Below are 20,319 nucleotides of genomic sequence, written 5' to 3' on the forward strand. Positions count from 1 at the left end.
GCTGTCGCGTCTGTCGCCTTCCGGGAAAGCGGCAGCCTCGCTCCCAGCGCGCCGCCTGCCGGCGGGCGCGACAGAAGATTTGGCGCCCTCTCGTGGCGAGGAACTTTATTCCAGAGAGAATCACAGCCCCCGGACTGGGCGGCCGTGTCAGGGGGCCTGAGAGAAGACCGGGGCAGCCCCTGAGCATCTCTGTGCCCTTTGGGGTGGCGGGTGCTCAAGGGGAACGGCCATCGCAGCCCTCGTCTGCAGATCAGTACTCTTCCAGAAAGCACTTTGGCTCTCTGTGATTACAAGGGAAACTTTAAGTAAACAAGTGTGTAATTTGATTAAGTGGCTGCCCTCGACCCCGCCCGGTGGCCCTCGCCTGTAATCTTAGCTCTCTGGGATGCGAGGAATACAGGGCAAATAATATGTCACTGCCGTCCGGCTAGACGTCAGATATGCCGAGTTCATGCTGCCCAACATCAAAGAATGAACTCTAAGGAACAATTGAGGTTAAAAGTAGGAAAAATTCATTGAAAGAGATAGTCCTGAGAGACAGGAGGGGATCTGAAAGTGGTTTGCCAACAAGCCCGCGTCTCTAAGGACGTTTTATAGCAAAATCACGAGGTGGGTACAACGTGGGTCAAAACAGTGATCAACCGATAAAATCACAAGTGTAGCCGCTTAGGACATATTGATCCACCGGGGAAGCAGGTCATGTAGCAAGTGTGAATGGAAAGAACAAAGACATTTTTAGTAAGAACTGGATTAGGAGGTCTTGGCCACCCACTTGGGTGACTGATGTCTGTCTAGACTTTACTGGACCAGGTGATACTGAGTATCTTTTTCCCCGGGAGGCATGTATGCCCCTTCATTTCAGCTTTATCTTAATCCTGGCCTCCAACAGATGTGCCTGCAGCCACAGCTGCGATGTGTTCTCATCTTCTGCGCTGACTCCCACAAGGGCCCAGCCCTGTCTGACTGCCTAGAATATTTCTACCTAACTTAGCTGTCTGTAATAATTTGAGAGCTTTCTGTGTACCAGGTGCTGTGTTAAGCACATGGCCTTATGTCACATAGCCCCCTGCAGAGGCCTTGCGCAGTAAATACTGTGACTGCTGTTTCAAGGCTGAGGAGGCACAACGAAGTGATGTAACTTGACAGGGCAGCCCTGGTGAGAAGGGAGGCCAGGCAAGTGATCCTGGCAGGCTGATGTAACCGCTGTCCTCCTTGGCGCTTCACACAGATGTCATGAGCTGGCATAGAGGAGGAGTGGGTAAACCGTCACTGACTGGAATTAGCATACGTCTGTGTGGCACCGAACAAAAGGTGGGTAGCCTGCATGGAACATAATGGGACAGAGGCGAGGCAGGCTTGCCGCTTGCTGCTTCTGCTGCTGCTGCTTGCTGCCTTCCACCTTCCACGCCATGAGCTGTTTCTCCTCCATGATGCCCCATTTGTAATGCCTGCCTACATAGTTGGAGCCAGACAACTATGGACTGAAACCTCTACAAACTGTGAGCCAAATAAACTAAGTTTAACTAACAAGTATCAGGTATTTGGTCCCAGTAAGAAGAAAATAACTAAAAGACATCCTTTCTGTGCCAGCCTCAGGCCCCAGTGGCACAATATAAGCTCTGCTTCCTCTGAGGGCCTGGGGGACAGCTGTGGGCTCATTCATTTATTGCCTGGCCTTCCTCACTCCTGACACTCTCGGACCAGGTTCTTCTAGAAACAGTGTGCTGTCCTGAGCCGACGCCTGGCTGGCGAGGGTGGTCACTGGCCATGTCCTGCAGGTGCCCTGTGAACAGTGTACTGGGTCTGAGGCTGCTGCACTTCCCTAGTGGACTGCTGGGACAGGCCCGACGGGAAGCCCATCATCTACCACGGCTGGACGCGGACCACCAAGATCAAGTTCGATGACGTCGTGCAGGCCATCAGAGACCACGCCTTTGTCACCTCGAGGTCAGTCGGCTGATTTCGGGGTGGTTTGCATTTAAGGGAGAGAAGCTGGGGTTGGACAGATGCCCATCACCTTCCACCTCCCCAAACACTAGAGCCCCCGGCTCCATCTGAGCCAAAGTCATTGCCAAGGGCCAGCAAGAGGCTTTCTGTGGCCTCTGTGGAGTGACAGTGGCCTCTTAAGTGCTCCTGGTAGTGCCCAGCAGAGTGGGTTCTGAGATCCCTCTCTGAGCTGGAACCCAGCTCCGTTAATGACCGGTGCTGTTGTGATGTCTAATTGGGAAGACTTATCTGACGCTCGGCACTGCACCTGGTAGAGGGTAAGTGTGCACTGCGTGAGATCATTATTTTTATTGTCTTTTTTTTTTTTTTTTTTTTTATTTTTTTTTTTTTTTTTTTTTTGGTTTTTTGAGACAGGGTCTCACTATGTAATTGAGACTGACCTGGAACTCACTATGTATCCCAGGCTGGTCTTGAAGTCACAGCGAACCTCCTGCCTCAGCTCCCAAGTGCTGGGATTACAGGTGTGAGCCAACACGCTTGGCATGAGGTCATTATTTTTAGTGCACTTATTACTGACATTCCTCAATTGGGGTGGAGGTGTCACATGGAGACTTTGAATGTGTGAACTTCTTTTCCTTCGTGGCTGGAAGCCATTAAGTGGCTCCCCCCCACTTCCCCATCCTCTCTGTGTGGCTGATTCCACCAGGTGTTCCCATGCTTGCTCAGGCATTATCAGCTTTCTGTCACCATAACAAAATACCCGAGACAATTAACTTATTATGCAGGGAAGTTTCACTGTGGTTCGCAGTGTTGGATGTTCCAAAATGTGACTGATGGACCCCTTTGTTTGAAGCTTGCATCATGGTGCAGCAAAAAGCCACTTACACCATGAGTCAGGGAGCAAGAGGAGGAAGGGCTCAGAGCCCACTGTCCCCTCATGGGCACACCCTCAGTGGCCTGTGGACCTCCCCTAGGCAGGCACTTCCTGAAAGTCCCCCCTCTCTTGACAGCACCATCCTGGGGACCAAGCCTTTGACACCCAGACCTTTGGGGCATTCAGCACCCAGCCAGGTATGAGTTTATTTCTTCTTCATAGGAAAGCAAATATTCTAGGAGTTTGAGCTCTGGCCCATAGGTGATTCAGGGCCCTGTATATCTTCTCCCAAGGCAGGGGTTTCAACTGGGCTCCCACAGACCACAAAGAACTTATGCTTAGAATTTGGCAAGGAGGGGATATGAACTTCAGCGAGAGAATGCTTGCATCTTATCTTCATTAAATTGTTCGTAAAGCTTAACATTTCCTTTCATTATGAATGTTGGCAGCGAGCCACGAGGGCCTTGTCAGCAGAAGTCGGGGATATTTTCATATCGCATTTGTAGTTGTTGAAGATATCTTAAAATAACACTGAGCTTGTCAGTACTTGGGAATTATGGAGGTTATTAGATCTGCCTCTGAATCTTACTTAAGACGTTAATGAGGAAGCATGTCGATTAGCATATTGCAATTATTTTATTTAATATCTTCATAATTGTATTTTCCCTGTCTTTGTATGCATTGCTGACTTTCCGAGAAAAGGTCTGGGGTGTCCCCAGATTTCAGAGCACTGGATGATGAGGACTGTCGGCTCTAGGGTATGATCTTTATCTGGGGTGAAGCTGGTGCTTGGGCACCTATGAGTGGGGTTCCTGGGTGTCTAGGGCCCATCATTTCCGGTAAGCAAGTGGACATAAGATGTTCATGTCCCTTCCGCGGTCTGTCATGAGAACTCGGTCATAGGACCTGCCGTGGAGTCTGAAGTATTGAGCCACTGCCATTTGGGGAAGGGCCCACACGGCCTCAGTGGACAGCGGGCAGGCTAGGAGGGAGGAGGAACAGGTGTGTCTCAGTCACTTTTGTAGTTGTCAGGCGCTGTAACAAAAGCCAAGTGGCTCATCCACCACCCACTGATTGCTCGACGCTCTGGAGGCTGGAAAGTTCCGGTCCAGTCCAGTCTGAGGGCCCGCACTGTGTCCCCAAGTGGTGACGGGGCTCTCTGGGGCCTCTGTGCAGAGGGCACTAACCCCATTCATGAGGTCTGCACCCCGACCTGCTCACCTCACTGAGGGCCCCACCCTAACACCATCCCAGGAGGAGGCTGCGACGTGTGACTTAGAGAGGGGACACGGTCACGCCGACTACAGTGCCAGTCAAGAAGGGGGTGCCCTTCCAGGTCGGGGGAGATAACACACACGAGGCTGTGGTGTCGACAACACACGGCTCATGCCCTGAACTCTCACTGAGCACCAGGATCCACTGGCAAATCGCTGTGATCCAGGAGGCCATGATCTCATGGGCCGACGTCACCAGGAAACAGACAGCGGGATGGGGCTCTGGCCGAGCCCACAGGGGAGGGTGTGTTGGTGCCCGGAGGATGAGGGCATCGGTGCCAGGAGATTTGGGCAAGGGGCCCAGCTCCTGGTACAGTTGCCTGAGAGGGGCACGGACGCTCCCTGCAAGATGAGGGTAGGGTGGGCAAGAGCTCTTCAGGGTGCCTGGGCTCTTCAGGCCTCGGGACCGTGAGGCTTCAGGGTGGCCTGGTGGCATCTGCTCCCGCTCCCAGCTCATCTGTGGCGTCCTGTTCTCGGTAGCAGCGCCCTGGGAACATTCCCGGTCTTCCGCTCTCACTCAGGGCCCTGCGGCCGTGTTCAAGCTCCTGGTGCCTCATTCCCGGTCCCCCGTGACTCCCCTTCCCATTCTGGCGGAGGGTGGCAGTGGCAGGAGTCAGGGTCACCAGGGGCTGCACGTGCACTGGGCAAGGCGCAGGTGGACACCTCAGCATCCTCAGACTCTGCCAGACGACAGCCCGGCCCACCTCAGGCTGCTTCCCTGGTGTGGATGCTGAGGGTGAGAAGTCACACAGCTCCGCTGAGGTCACAGCTGGTTCCCAAAGAAAACAGCCCCCCAAGGGTGTCCGCCTCTGAGCACTGTGTCCCCTGTGTGTGCCACGGGCCCGTCCCCGACAGGACATACGGGGCCTGTTGCCCACTTGGCCCTTACTCTTCACAGCCTGGTTTATGGGATGCAGTGGGGCTGTCATCTCCCCTTTTCCCAGGACAGGTTACTGAGACTTGCTTGTCACCTGGCTCTGAATTCGAGCCCAGGGCCCTCTCCGGGGCCGAGTTCCTTCCTGCGCACTCCGTGACCCCAGCTGTCGCTCTCGCGTGGGTGAGCATTGTCCTCACTGCCTCGGTCGCACAGGGGAGGTGTGTGAGGCTCAGAAAGCGCAGCTCCTGCCCAGGGTCACACAGCTCGCGGGGCAGTGCAGGGCTGCTGTGCCGAACCCCGTGTGTCCGCTGCCACCCTGCACAGCCTGCTTCCTACTTACTGAGCGCTCACTGCCTGCTAGGCGCTGCCCTAGCACAGCCACTCAACAGGAGAAAGGCCAAGTCCCTGCCCGCCTGGCAGAGAAGACAGAAGTTGGAGAGATAGGGAAAGCAGGGCTCAGCCAGAGGGCAGCAGGGCCGGAAGTGAGCTCGGCCGGTGCTCTGAGGGCTGGGGGGGGCCCCTCCTCCTCCTCCTCCTCCTCCTCCTCCCAGGAGGCGGCCCAGCTGCAGAGCCCCAGGCGCTGAGAGAGGGGCCCACAAAGGGCAGGACCGTGCAAAGGCACAGAGGTATGAAGTGAGGTGGACGCCGCGCGCAGCCTGATGTGCGTGGGCTCTTGCTGGCTTGAAGACCCTGAGCCTGGGTTTCGAGGGAGGCCTTGTGCATCTTTTTCTTAGCATAAGAAGCTGGGCCCCCGAGGTGATGTGGACGTGAACGTGGAGGACAAGAAAGACGAGCACAAGCAACAGGGTGAACTGTACATGTGGGACTCCATCGACCAGGTGGGCCCGGGTCCCTCCCCACACCCGCTGTGGACGCTGACCTCCCCGCCCCTCGCAGACCCTGCCGCAGAGCCCGTGAGCGTCCTGGCGCTGCCACTGAGCCAGCTTTGTCTTCATAATCAACCTTTCTCTTCGGCATTCTTAATGTCTGACTTTGAAATAACTTCCTATGCGCTGTAATCCGAATTCCTGGAACTCCTGTGCCTGCTCCAGCCCGCTTCCCCCATGGAGCGTCCCGTGTAACCCTGGGTCATCGCCGTCGTCGGGAAATGAACCGTGGTACGGTCCCACTAGCCCATGTAGACCGTGTTTCTGTTTCACCACCTGGTTTGCTAATGTCATTCTTCCAGTCCCGAAGGCCGCATCACTTGGTTGTCCCAGGTCCCTAGTGACTCCCACTCTGGGAGAGCTCCCCCGGAAATCTTAGTTTTTCATGAGTGAAAGTCGTTTCAAGCTCTAATGCCTTCTCGTATCCCTTGGCCTAACATGCTAATCCGTGTGAGTACATTTTTATATGTCTGTTCATGCATCCTGAATAGAAAAACAAAAACAAAAAATATACAAAGATGATTGACATGTAAGTAAATATCAGGTGGCAATTAAATGTTTTAGATAACAGTATTTGAGACCAACTGGCTGAAGATTACGGAAAATCTTTTAAAAAGCCGATGAAATAGGAAAAGATAGGAGAGGGCCCCCTAAATAATCCCATGCTTCATAAAGGGCTGCAAATTAAATATGCAGTAGAAATTCAGAATGGGGTCATGTTTGCTCCTGGACACACTGATTTTAAAAGTCCCCAAATAACAAAAGCCAAAAAAAAAAAAAAGTTTCAGAAAAGAAATGTCTCAAAGGGGACCAAATTCCAGGAAATCACTAAGTGCATGAAGCCGGGAAAGGGGGACCCCCCAGCCCGAGCTGACGAGGCTGACTTTGGGGGAGACTAATGTCGGCTTTGCTCTCTAGAAGTGGCCTGATCCGCTCCACTGTGGAGAACGGCGCCATGAAGTACTACCTGACTGACAACCTCAAGTTCAGCAGCATCTACGACCTCATCCAGCACTACCGCGAGTCGCACCTGCGCTGTGCCGAGTTCGAGCTGCGGCTGACCGACCCGGTGCCGAACCCCAACCCGCACGAGTCCAAGCCGTACGTCCACGAGCCGGGCAGAAGGCAGACGCCCACACAGTCACATCCTGTCCCCGTGTCCCCGACCCTGGTCCCCAGAGGCTGAGAGCTCCCCGGTGGCCCCTTGCCAGATCCTGGCCATCAGCCCCGCCTGCCTGTCTCTTCCTTCCCTTCTGGCTATGCGTTCACAGTCCTGAGGCCTCAGGCTTTGAAATCAGAGTGCAGCATTGGCCCTGTGATGTCTTTCTGATTGTCCAAGCTCCTTCCGATTTATTTGACAGAGAAAAAGGAAAAGAAAATGATAGCAAGAGTACTCCCTTTTTCTTTTTTGATACCAGGGATCAAACTCAGGTCCTTGTGCTTGTGAGGCAGGCAGTGGAATCACTGAGCTAAATCCCCAGCTCCAACATTTTTTTTAAAGAAGAAATGATGATTGGCAATTACAGCAAATACAGTTTCAGGGAAAAGGTTAATCGAATTCCATCCAAATGCAGCTGTGCTTTGCTAAAATTCTGAGATTTGATGAACTACCTTCGAGCCAAATGGCTTCCAATTAAAAGTCTTCCGAATGATTTTCGCTCACTGACTGAGCCCGCGGTGTTTATAAATTCCATCTGGTTCACTGACCTCCTTGCAATGCAAACGTATCTCAGATTCCCACCCTGCTTTAGTCGTGAAGTTTCGCGTAGGTAGAGATGGATTTTGCTTTTAGCTCCCAGCTCCTCCTTGTGCTGGTTTTGTCTCAATTTAGTCTGAGCTGGTGGAGGAAGAGCATTTTCTGCCTGGCTCGAGATTAGTGTTTGGTGCTTTCTTAGCTGGGGACCCTGCTGGTGGGCTGTGGAAATTACAAATGCAATGTTTTTTAAATTTGCAATCCTTAGCCAATGCAAATCTTCAGCAAGAAATGAACCCTTAACAAGTTGTGTGGGAAGGGCATTTGCTAGTGGCAAAATGTTTTATAGGAAGTGAGCTGTGTTCGGGTAACGCACAAGGTCACCTCCTCCCCAGGGAGGGGTTTTGCAGATTTAACTGCGGCCCTCAAGAGGAACGTCAAGCAGACTGCGTGTCTTTCTCCTTGATGGGCTGGTGGAGCTGGGGCTTATTTTGCACTGCTTTTGTGTCTCTCTTTCCTTTTAAACATAATTTCATAAAACAAGGCTGCCAACTCAAATGTCCCTGAAGGTCAGGCAGATAACACAGGTGAGTTGAGCCATTCACAAAAGAGAAATATTTCTCAGTCTCTCGATTCAGCCACAACATTACAAAAAGAGTTAAAGTTTGGTGACAAGTGGCAGCTGGTATTCAGTGGTATGTCAGCTGGTGGCAGGGTATGGGTGACCATGATCATCTGAGGGACAGTCCTCCACCTCAAGGGTAGATGCCCTCAGCTGGTATTAACTTCTGAGAGGACAGGCCAGGTCTTCTACCTTCTCAGCATAAGCTAGAAATCTGAATGTTTTATGTGAAATCGCCTAACACGAGAATTGTTAAACCGAGCTGTAGAATAAACCTTCCTGTATAAACCAAGCAGGCCCCTTACAACGTGAGCCTATGCTGAGCTTGCTGTTATGCTGCCAGGGTAGAATGAGGACCTCAAAGTAAAATTACTACTCTTGTTTTGAGAAGTGCAGTAACAATTACCGAAAGCACATCGGAAAAAGGAAAAAAGAATCGGCCGTGGCCTTGCCATCCCTAAGGGTAGCTGGTGCATTTTGGGGTCTTCCTTGTCTGCTGGTCCTCACTGCCCCCTACCTGCCGTTTTTACCCTGCTCTGTTTCTTGCTGCTTTGTCCCTGTAGTCTTCCCCCCTGGGGATTTTCATGGCTGTTTTGTCACTCCTGGTACGCTGGGTGATCCGGATGAGGTGCAGAGACTGGGATTTTAACATGGCTTTAATGCTGAAGAACATTCTGGTGATGGCCAGCTTGGCTATTTCCCTGTCGACGGCCATTGGGTCAGCCCTAGGTTTGCTCTCCTAGTTAATACTGAAAGGAACTTCTTCATGCACAAGGTTCTGGGGATCTTTTGCGTTTCCCCTCTCAGTTCTTAGAACTGGAAGGAGCAGACCAGTACCATGTGTTGATGACCACACATCTGGCCTTGTCCTAAATGCTCAGTAGGCTGGCTCATCTGTCCTCCTGTGGCTCCATGAAATGGGTGCTGTTCTGGGGCCCACTGTGTAGATGAGATTTGGGTATGGGAAGGTCGAGTGATTGTTGGGCACAGCCTGGTTGGATGTGGAGTCTAGACCAAGGCTGCTCCCTCCTCATCTGGGTGGTTGTGAGGATTACAGGAGATGTCGTGGGTAAAAACGGTTATAGCAGGGCATTGACCTTGTTGAGTACATAAGAATTCACGTCCTTGCCACTTTTGTCATTGCATGCATTACCTCACTAGTCTCAGCAGTCCTGGGGAATTTGCAAAACTTTAATCCCCATTTCAGAGATGGGGAAGGTGAGGCTCAGAGAAGCTCTGGCTTACATAGCTAGGATGGAGCAGGGCAGTGATTGGAACCTGTGTCTGATTTTGTTGCCTGTCTCTGAGGAGCAGTTTCCCTGACTCCGCAGGAGTCCCTCTTCCCATTTCTTTCAGGTGAGAAGAGAAGGAAGCCTCTGATCTGAGCAATCAGTAGATTTCTGAGGCTTCTGTGGATATTTTCTTGCCGTGTGGGTGTGCATTTTGGTATGGTTCTTGCTTGCCCAGCAGCAGATAGGTGTGCTGGAGAAAAGCTGTATCTCAGGTACCTTCCTTCTCTCCCTGCCCATCCTGAGCCCACCTGTAAGGAATCTCACAGAGGAGCCCTTCAGCTCCCTGGCAGGGTCCTGAAGAAAGGAATCTGGGGACGACTGTCCCAGGTCAGAATGGTGGACACGTGGACAGGACATAGAGCTGCCCTGGAATCCCTGGGAGAGCTCAGGACGGTGGCTCCTGAGCACTTCAGGGAGGGTGGTTGTGGCTTAATCTGAAGGGGGGATCCTCTGTTGAGGGACTCAAGCAGTATCGTCACTCCCCGGGCCCCTCGGCTGACCAGGCCAGCTCTCTCACAACCAATTCCACATTGGCTCCTTTGCAATGGCCATGCTCCACCAGCAGATGGCGCCAGAAACCCAATTTCTGTCACCTCCAGCTCCTAAATGACAAGAAAATGGCGCCAGCGCTTCTGTGGCTTCCCAGGCTCCTGTCACCTGCCTAACCTTCTCCCTCTGTGAAAGCTCTGTATGATTACAAAACCAAGCTCAGTGACGAGCTGATCTTCTGCCACGGCGCCCTCATCCACAACGTATCCAAGGAACCCGGGGGCTGGTAAGGCTGCCTGGGGCTGGTGGCCTTGATTTCCCTCTTCTGCTGGTGACACGTGCTGACTCAGCTCTGAGCCCCCGTGGGCTGGTGTTGATCTGTCGTGCTGAGTCCCTGGGAAGGTGGCCCAGGGCGTCCTCCATGAGGGAAAGAGGGTAAAGCGTTGATAGCGAACATATCGTACGTTCTGCGTCACCGTGTGCTGTGTCTTCAGCAGGTGCAGCAGCACTGTTCACGGAGGGCTCCTGTGTCCCAAGCACTCTGCGGATTGCTGTCATGCACAGCTACCCAAATCTGAGGAGTTGCGACTGTGACTGTCCCCACTTCACAGATGCGGCCACCAGGGCTTTCCAGGGTCACACGGCTGCAGGCTCCTCCCGTGGCACAAGGCTGCACATTACCTTCCATTCCAGTTCTTACACTATTGCTTAGTCATGTGCCGGGACTGTTTGGGGTCCCCTGAGCCATGGGGAAGGGGTGAATTTTAACACTTACCAGTTGTGGTCTCTGAGGCTTTCCAGAACAGAGTAGACAGTGATGTGGAAATTGGGATTGTCACTAAGTTGTGGGCCAAAGTCACCATGACAAACCAGTAATGTGTTAATCAGACTGCTGGGCTGGAAGGCATGAGAGAGTACGAGGGAGAATTCCCACCAGAGCAAAATGGTCAAATGGGGCTTTGTCCTTTGCTCAAAGCAGCTTGCAAATGAGACACACAGGGTTTGGACAGCCAGACGCTCAGAAGGTGTGTGGTGTGAGGAAGCGAAGGGCCTCACTGGTGACACCAGGCCTTTCTGGGGACTCTGCAACCAGGTTTCTATCCCCAGCTGCCTTTTACCCTCAGTGAGCAGAGAACAGTCACTTTCACCGTGACAGCTCTGCACCAGGGATGACTCTTTGCAGGGAGGACTTTACATCACCTCCCAAGTGTTACTTTCTCTACCAGCCTCCATTTTGTCTACTGTAAAATAGATGAGTAACCAGCAAGGCAGAGACAAGGACCAAGACAGACATAGCCTGTGGTCTGCTTAGAACACTGAGCCAGCAATGAAGAGCTCAGAAATCTCAGCTAATAATTTGATTAGATGACTTTCCTTCTGTAACCTTAATTTTTTTTACATAACTGTTTGCTCTGTGTATAGAGAACCCATTCCATATCCTACTCCTGGCTTCTGCTGATGGCTAGAATCTCAGTGTGTCTCACTGCATGGCTGTATCATTCCACACTACCTATGTGGCTTTCTCCCATGTCTGTGTCTCCATGGTCCCTGTCCTCTTTCTTATGAGGACAGCAGTCCCTGGATTTTGGGTTTCCTCAACATCCGGGATGTCTCAAGATCCTTAGGTACATCTGCAAAATCCTATTTCTAAATAAGGTCACAGTCACAAGGACTGGGGACTTATCTTTGAGAGGACACCACTCAGCCCTCTGAGACCATAAATGGTCACGTGTGTGAAGTCAAACGCTGGCCAATGGAAAGGGGACCACCCAGGTGGCACTGACCGTAATTGTAGTGATGGAGGCCTGGGTTGGTTCATGAGAAATGGCTGGTGTCTGTTGGCTTCTACTAAGCTGACCGGGGCTTTTCTTATCCTCTCCCAAAGTGAAAGCCCCACAGGGGAAAAACCAGAAGCCTTTTGTCTTCATCCTGGAGCCCAAGAAGCAGGGTGACCCTCCGGTGGAATTTGCCACGGACAGGGTGGAGGAGCTCTTTGAGTGGTTTCAGAGCATCCGGCAGATCACCTGGAAGATCGACACCAAGGTGAGCCACTGTTCACCTGGGCACAGGCGGGCCTGGCATCCTCTCCTGGGTCTTGGAGCTCTTTTGGGACTGTGGTGATCCAGGCGGCGGGAGGAGCAGGGCCAGGAATTCTGCTGCACAGAATTCCAAGAGGAAGAAATATGGATATAGATGGTAGGAGGTATATAGGTGGAGGAAGCGGGTGCCAAGGCCCCCCAGAAAGCTGGGCCTAGTCCAAGCATCGAAGGCTCAGTGTGCAGTGACACTCCATGTCTGGAGTGCCTGTCCATGCCAGATCCTACAGAGAGCCTGTCAAAGGGCCATCCTTGGTGAGGCCTGTCACCGCTACCCCATCCCCAGGTCTAGTCCGGTCCTCACTTGGAGCTCCCAGTTCTTCCATGGCTTGTCCCATCATCAGAGCCACCTGGAGTGGACCATGAGATTGTGGTCCACAGGGCGTTTGTTCTGCTTTCCTTGCCGGGGATGTGTCGCCTGCCTCCTGGCACTTCTGAGGGAGTGTAGATCTGATGAGGCACGTGAGGGGATGCCCCTGCCCTGAGCTTCCTTTGCAGAATTCACCCTCCTTGTCTTCTAGGTGTGTCCTCATTGCCAGTTGGGCAGCTGGCATTATCATCTGTACGGCACCCCTCGATGCACATGACCCTCCTGAGCATGCTCTAGCTGTTGAGATTCTGGGTCCTTCTAGCTGGGAATGGAGAAAACCAATAGTGAGCAAGCCCTTAGCATGGTCCCTGTGGACCTTACTGCTGGTCACCCCCCAGTGAGAAAGGGCATGGAGGGCGCAGGCTGGGTGCTGATGGATACCCTCTGCCTGTTGCATCCTGGCACTGTCCACCTCCCTTCATGGGGAGGGATGTCACTGCACTTGAAGGTTCTCTGCTCACCATCTCCTCTCCAGTTGCACGAAGGTTTCAGAAATTAAACCCAGCAGTTCAAGGCTGCTTCTTGCTTCCTTTGATCGACACTGTACCTTACTTGGTTTTTCCATTTGGTAAGATGTCTTGAGAACCCTTTTCAAAGTCTTCTTATTGCATATGAGGCTTAAAAACACAGAGCTCAGCAGAGTTGATTGAGTTTCTGCTCTGGCCACAGCCAGCCTGAGTGACAGGCTGGTGTGGGGAGCAGCAGAGAGGCCTGGTCCTGCCTTTGGGTCATGACATCGGGTGAGCAGCCAGCCCAGTGCCAAAACTCTTCAGCCTGCCTCTGAGGAGAGGGCGATGGAGGTAAATGGGCTCCTCCATTTCCTCAGAGCTAGCTTTGAATAAATCTTTTCTGCTTTTTATAAAAATAAACGACCTCCATTGATTTGGCCAGTGGCAAACAAATAAAACTGGAGGTTATGGACCTAAGTGACAGTTTTGGTGAGCCAGCCAGGAGGAAGTTTGGAAAAGTTGCTTATCTCTAAAAGAAAAAAATCCAACTATAAAATTCCATTTTGTGCCGCCAGTCCCAGCCCTTCGCCGAGGCATCCCATGCTCCTCTTCCCAAGTTCCTGCTCAGGGATCTGTTCATTCACTCTCTGGCTGCCTGGATGGCAAAGACCAGTCACTCAGATCTGTCAGTCAGTGAGTTTCCGAAGCCTAACCAAGACGAGCGTGTGGCTTCACAGTCTGAGCTGGCCCAAGGGGAAGATCTGCAGGGAAGGAGAGTAACTGAGAAGGAGTTTTGAAGCAGCAACTGGCATTTCATCTCGAACCAATAGTGTCTTCTACTGAGGTTGAAAAAAGAGAAGCCCCATAACTTGTCCTGGCTCTATGTGTCTGATTCCAGGTCCTGCTGTCTTAACCCCAGGTAACAGAGCCTCTCACCAAATAACCCCTGATCCATGCACTTGCCTCCTGCAGGGCCCTCCAGTGTGGGGACATTAAATGGCATTAGTGTGGGACAGCTGGATGAAGGATGAGTCAGGCAGAGCTGTGGAGAGGCTGGGAGACACCTGGAAGCCTTCACTCCCTCTTTCCCAGTTCTGGCTGGAGTCTCTGGGTACTTTGCAGAGAGTGATGGCGTGTGTGTGTGTGTGTGTGTGTGTGTGTGTGTGTGTGTGTGTGTGTGTGTGTAGGGCCAAGGAGAACTCTGATTGGCCCACAGAGGAGGGTATGGATGATGGGTAAGTAGCTGTGAGGTTCTTGCTGTCGCTCAGAGCCTCAGGCTGTGAGTTCTGATGCTGAAGTCAGGAGGCATTCTAGTGTGATCTTCTGTAGGACTTGATGGCCAGTAGCGAGTAAGGGACAGAGTTGTAACATGGCACAGGGGGGGCAAGGGCAGGGACTTAGGTCAGGCGAGCAGTTTAAGTATCTGGTCTTGACATTGACTGGCTGTGTGGCCTAGGGTAAGCTACTCAACCTCTCTGTGTGTATGGGGATAAATTCTGCCTTTCAGGGATTGTGTGGGCCAACCTAGCAGAGTCCATCCAGCACTTTGCGTGTGATGCCTGGCACAGAGCACCTCCCAAATGGTGCTGGTTGCCATCTACTTATTTTCTCAGGGGTCCCCTTGGCCAGTTAAAGGCGGCTGGTCAGAACTGGGGTTGAGGTTTGGGGATAGGAGGGCCACCTTCTGTGGGGGTAGAAGAAGCTCATCCTTGCCAGGGTGGAGGTTGCTGCCAGGAGAGGCACCTCTGTCCATGTCTGGGACACCAGGAGCACTCAGTGATGGGCAGAGTCAGAGGAAAAAGGAGGCTACTCACATCTCAGTGGCATAGGGAGTGAAGTGCATTGTTCTACAGGACTGCGAGGTTTGCAGGACTGGAATTTGATGACTGCGGTTTTAGGGGAGAGGACAGGGTGGGAGACAGAGAGCAGAGGGTTAAGCAAGATGAAAAAAGTCTCCTCTTCTGCCATCCTGGTCCCCATCTACTTTTGAGAACCATGGCCAAGACTGAGCCAGACACCAGACGTGGGTGGAAACAACCTGGTGGAGACTGTGAACAGTGGGAGGAAGGAGAGAGAAAGGAAGGCAAGGTTATCTTCAGAACAGGAAAAGATTTGGTTCTGCAAGGTCTGAGTGTGCAAGGGTGAGGGATGCAGGACTGTGGGGTCACTCAGGGGCCGGCCTGAGGGCTGACTAATCAAGGTGGGTTTCCACAGGAGAACAACATGAAGTACTGGGAGAAGAACCAGTCAATCGCCATTGAGCTCTCTGACCTGGTTGTCTACTGCAAACCAACCAGCAAAACCAAGGACGATTTAGGTAACCTTTCCCCGTGACCCTGTCCCCATCTGTGGTGAACTATCTCCTTTTGAGTCTGATGTCAAGAGAGAGCACAGTGAGTGTTTGCCTGCTCATTCTTAGCTCAACTGCTTGGCAGAAACCTCGGCTTGAGTTTGTCCACAGGGCCCTTTTGGTGTCCCAGGGGTAAAACCCAATTAGAGGGAGGACTGGCTTCCTATGGCTGCTGTAACAAATGACTACCTCCTTGGAGGCTGGAAACAGCGCACATTTATTCTCTCAATCCCAGAGGCCAGAAGGCTGAATTCAGTATCTAGTCCCAAATCGAGGTGTGAGCAGTGCTGTGCTCCTTCCAGAGGCTCCCGTGGAATCTGTTCTTTGCTTCTCCTGGCTTCAGGTGATTGTTGGCCATGTTTTGGCTTGTGGCCACTTCACTCCATTGTCTGCCTTGGTGGGCACATGGCCATACCTCTTCTATCTCATTATAAGGACCCTGTGATTGTAGTAGGTCCACCTGTATAATTCAGGGTAATTTCCCCATTTCAAACTCCTTAATTTAATCACATCTGCAGTCTCTTTCACCATAGTACATCATATTCATAGGACATGGAGATTTTGGGAGACCTTTATTCAGTCTACCACAGAGGGATTAAATAGTGTTATACTTGGAAAGGTTTCTCCCGTTTCAGACTGTTTATACCAAACCCCATATTTTCTTTGGGTCAGATACTACTTGCCCAGTTGCCCAAATGATCATAGGGAACCCAGGTACCCGGATGCACACCCCTCAGCGCCCTTGAGTCGGCCTCACAGACCTCACTCTGCTTCCAGACAAGTACATGCAGCTGAATCACGCACTATTTTCACTCAATGGGCGGACAGGCTATGTCCTGCAACCTGAGATCATGCGGACGGGGAAGTATGAGCCAATGCCACCAGAGTCACAGCGCAAGATCCAGATGACACTCACCATCAAGGTAGAGGTGGACATGCTTCCTGGGGGAGGGCCACACACGCTGCCTAGGGCAGCAACACTTGTAAACCATCAACATCCTGACAACCTCTTAGGACCTTTAGTCAAGTACCTGTAGATCATTCCAGGGGAAAGGGAAAGAGAGGGAACTTCTCTGACCATCCTGGTTCCTGCCCCTGTCATCTGCAGTGTGAGGTATCCGTCTGTGTCTTTGGGGTCCGTGTAAGATTGGCCTCAGGCCAGGAAGACTGAGAAAAAAACACAGAAATGGCCCTTGGTCTTAACAGAGGAGTGTTTGTCTGCCCTTTGGCCAGTTTTTTTTTGGTGGGGGTGGTGTCAAAGCTTTTTTAAGTTAATCCAGTATTCATAGAATGTGTTAAGAGGTTTTGCAAAGTAGAGAGATGAAATGCATTTCTCGTGGGATTCAAAAAGAGGGCATGTGCAAGCAAAGGTCTTTCTTGAAAAAAGACAAGTCACAGCAAGATCGCTTATGTTCTGTCCCCTTCCCGGTTCTGGGAGATCCAGGAATGTGGTGCCATGTCTCAGCAGGTGCTGCCGGGGCATGAGTAGGCAGGCCCAAGGGCTCAGGCGAGACCTACCTGTTGAGTCAGATAGCGCAGGGCTAGACCTATGAGACCCCACCACGATGGAACCCCATTTCCTCATCTGTCAGAGGACGGACCTCTCAGAACCCACAGCACAGGTTACCAGCCTCTCCAGGTCACAAGGCTGGCTTTGATTTCCTTGAGTCTAACCCCTGCTGCTGTGCTCTTTGTGCTCTGTGGGACAGGAGAACCCCAATACTTAACCATCCATGTCCTAGGTCCTTGGTGCCCGCCACCTCCCCAAGCCCGGACGAAGTATTGCTTGTCCCTTTGTAGAGGTGGAAATCTGTGGGGCGGAATATGACAACAAGTTCAAGACAACAGTTGTGAGTAAGTAGCCTCAGCTCTTCTAAATGCAGAGCGGGTGGAATCCGATTTGGGCTGCTATCTTCAGAGATTTTGGAGTGTACTCTTGTCGCCCAGGCTTTTTCAGTGACCCCTCTTGTCCACTGTGGTTCAGCTTGGAGATGGGATACACTGGACTTATACCCTCTGCTGTCTGTCACTCAAGTTAGGAGCCTGAGGCAAGAGTTTTGCTCCCTGCACATAGCACTAGTGTGGTTGTTGCGCACCACAGTCCAGACCTGATACAGTTGCTGAGTTGCAGCAGACACCCAGAGTAGGGGCATGTGCTCCAGCTGACTCAGAAGAATGGGTTGGCCTTGGCCCCCCGGGTCAGGAAAGACAAAAGGAGCAGGAAGGGCCCATGAGCTGGGGACCTGTTAGGGCACAGAATGGCCGCTCCTGGTCAGAAACAGCCCAGGGACAGCTCAGGCACTGACCAGTGGGCCTTTCTGGAAGTGGCAGTTTGCTGTGTGTCTTCCTCTATGAGGCTGGGTCCCTGGACAACTCTAGAACATGTTCTTCAGGCCCAGGCTTGGGGTTACTGTGTACTTTTCATTGATAGCTTCTGTACCCCCCGCCCCGATTCCTGCTCTGACTCTCTCATCCCAGAATGTGAGACGAGAGGTGTAGGCACGATGTGGGGGTCCCTTCCACGGCTTCCTGTGGGCCAAGCTTGCAGTGGCAGCTTTCACTGGGCAAGGAAAAGAGAAACCTCAGACATTCTTGGATCTTGGCATAGATGCTTGTTTATCAACATGGTTGCTAAGGGCCTCAAAACTGAAGGATGCTGAGATTAGGTTACAGGGAGAGGCGGGATGAACACAGACTCTCTTGAGCTTGGATCTCTTTCCAGATGACAATGGCCTCAGCCCTGTCTGGGCTCCAACGCAGGAGAAAGTGACATTTGAAATTTATGACCCAAAACTCGCGTTTCTGCGCTTTGTAGTTTATGAGGAAGACATATTCAGTGATCCCAACTTCCTCGCTCATGCTACTTACCCCATTAAAGGGATCAAATCAGGTAAGAGGTATTTTAATTAGGATAGTCTATTTTGGTGAGCATCGCTCTTTGTTCTGTGTTGCTGGATTTAAAAAGAACAAAAAAGCACTTTTCTTGGTTTTGATTAAATCACGGCAAAACCAACAGGATGGCTTAGAGAACCATGGCCCAAGCAGCTGCATATTTAGCACACAGGTGGTTGAAAGATGAGGACCTGCTACTCCCTTGGAAATCAGATGTCTGTTTGTAAACTGGACTGCTTCTGGATCATCACTCTGGCACTGTAGTTTGATTTCATTTGAAAGGTAACCAGAGGTTTGCCCCTTCCCGGTCGGGGTTAAGTCTGGTTGGATCTCCCTTTCTCTTCTGGACTGGCACTGTGATAAGGTGAAGATTTTACCATCTGGTGGGAGCTACAGCCTTGCATTCAACTCTCCTAATTCTTCAAATAATTCTCCATCTTCCTCTAAACAATTTGGAGGAGTTGATTTACTGCTTTGAGTTATGATTTTTTTCCATCATGGTCTGAGAAGGGTTATTTTGCTTCATGTGACCAGCTGCTAAGAACCTGGATCCTATGGCTGACCTGTGGGATCCAGGTGCATGGCCCTTCCATATGGCTGAGTAGTGCCTTCAGGTGAGAGGCTTTGTGACCCAGGAGCCCCAGGGGCAGGCACCTGTCAGGGTGTCACTCTGAAGGTAGTGGTCCTTGGGAGGTGGTGGTTTCCCTAATTTCTTTTCCCACTGGATTGACATTTAAGTGGTCCTTGGGAGGTGGTGGTTTCCCTAATTTCTTTTCCCACTGGATTGACATTTGACAGGCCACCACTTTAATGTAGAGTTTCTTCCTTCTCCTTGGTATTTTGGATGCATTGGACATCAGATCATAGATGCTTCTAGATTCCTCTGGAGGTCACTCTTCTCTTGTTTCTCAAGAATCATTTTTCAACAGAACGACATTAGCATTATTTTAGTTATTCATGTAAAAATAAAGTCTTCTGATGTTGTCGGAAATCTTGGGCTCCATGCAGAGCTGAATTGGATTTTCCCCCTTTCTTTAAACTTGGAACATGTCAGATAATCTCTGAAATTCTCTCAGTATGATAAATCTGACATTTCACCCACTGCACATTAGCCCAGTTTCTGAGTAGCAGACAAGATGGCAAGTCTAGCTAGAAAATTCAGGGTCCTGGGCTTACCATGGGTGCTTTGATGCAGCCCAGGGAGGGCCCAGGAATCTCTGTTTGGTCAGCTCCTCCAATGGGCCTTGGGTGGTACTGAGAAAAGCAGGCTGGGCACAGACAGACGCTCTTACCTCTGAGGAAGCTGAGCATAAATTTCAGAAAATGTTTAAACCCTCTGATTTCTTTGCAGCACTTTAGAAATATCCATTTTTGTAATTTAACACTAACAGCATTCATTTGTAGGTCCCAGAGGCCAGCTCTTTGGCAACCCTTGCTGGTTACCTTGCCGACTGTAACTACTTTAAGTTCAGCAATGAAGCAGGGCTCTCTAATCTGCTGTGTGCTTCTTTTAGATTTGCCTAACAAATAAGTCTTAGGAACGACACTGCCTGTTTCACAGCAGGAAGTGTAGTTTTTTGTAATCTTTATGGAATGCTGCAGTGGATTTCATTTTACGATAACTGTGCCCGCTGGTTCCTCACCATCCTGTTATCCTTGTTACCCTGACCCCCTTGCCCCAAGGCTGGGGGCAGGAGCCTTGTAGCCATCCCAGTACCACGCATAGAGGTCAGAGTTGTTGACCTCACCTGACTGGCCACAGTGTGTCACTTTCTTTTTTATTTATTTCGTTTTATCCCATTCCCCCCTCAACCCCCTCCCCTCCCGATGTACAAAAGCTTGTTTCCATTTTTCCTTCTATTTTCACTTTTTTCTTGTTCCCTCTTTCCTTTCTCCCTCCCCTCTGCCTTGTTCCCCTTCCCATTTGAACATTTTCTTCCCATTTCCCACCTTCTATTATACATCTCAGTCCTTATTTTCACATTCAGTTTCTCACACCAGAAAAACAATGTAGTATTTAAACATGTGTGTCTGATTTATTTCACTTAAGAGTATGGTTTCAAGGTGCATCCATTTACGTATAAATGTCTGAAGCTCATCCTTTATGGCAGAGTAGTGCTGCACTGTATAAAAAGTCCACATCTTATCCACTCATCAGTTGATGGGCATTTGGGCTTTTTCTAAGATTTAGCTATTACAAACTTTGC

General features: G+C 51.1%; 1 protein-coding gene across 1 annotated transcript in view; it reads right to left on the reverse strand.

Moving 5' to 3' along the window:
- The window catches only part of LOC104858255, a 27,519-nt gene extending 11,600 nt beyond the window's left edge, over positions 1-15,919 (reverse strand). The window contains exon 1 of the mRNA XM_033757809.1: positions 11,740-15,919. Coding sequence (XP_033613700.1) covers positions 11,740-11,883 — 144 coding nt within the window. The 5' untranslated portion in view covers positions 11,884-15,919. The remainder of the gene's footprint in view (positions 1-11,739) is intronic.
- Between the last annotated feature and the right edge of the window lie 4,400 nt (positions 15,920-20,319).

Source organism: Fukomys damarensis, unplaced genomic scaffold (assembly GCF_012274545.1).
Source record: "Fukomys damarensis isolate Sample0158 unplaced genomic scaffold, DMR_v1.0_HiC HiC_scaffold_32, whole genome shotgun sequence".
Taxonomy (NCBI): domain Eukaryota; kingdom Metazoa; phylum Chordata; class Mammalia; order Rodentia; family Bathyergidae; genus Fukomys; species Fukomys damarensis.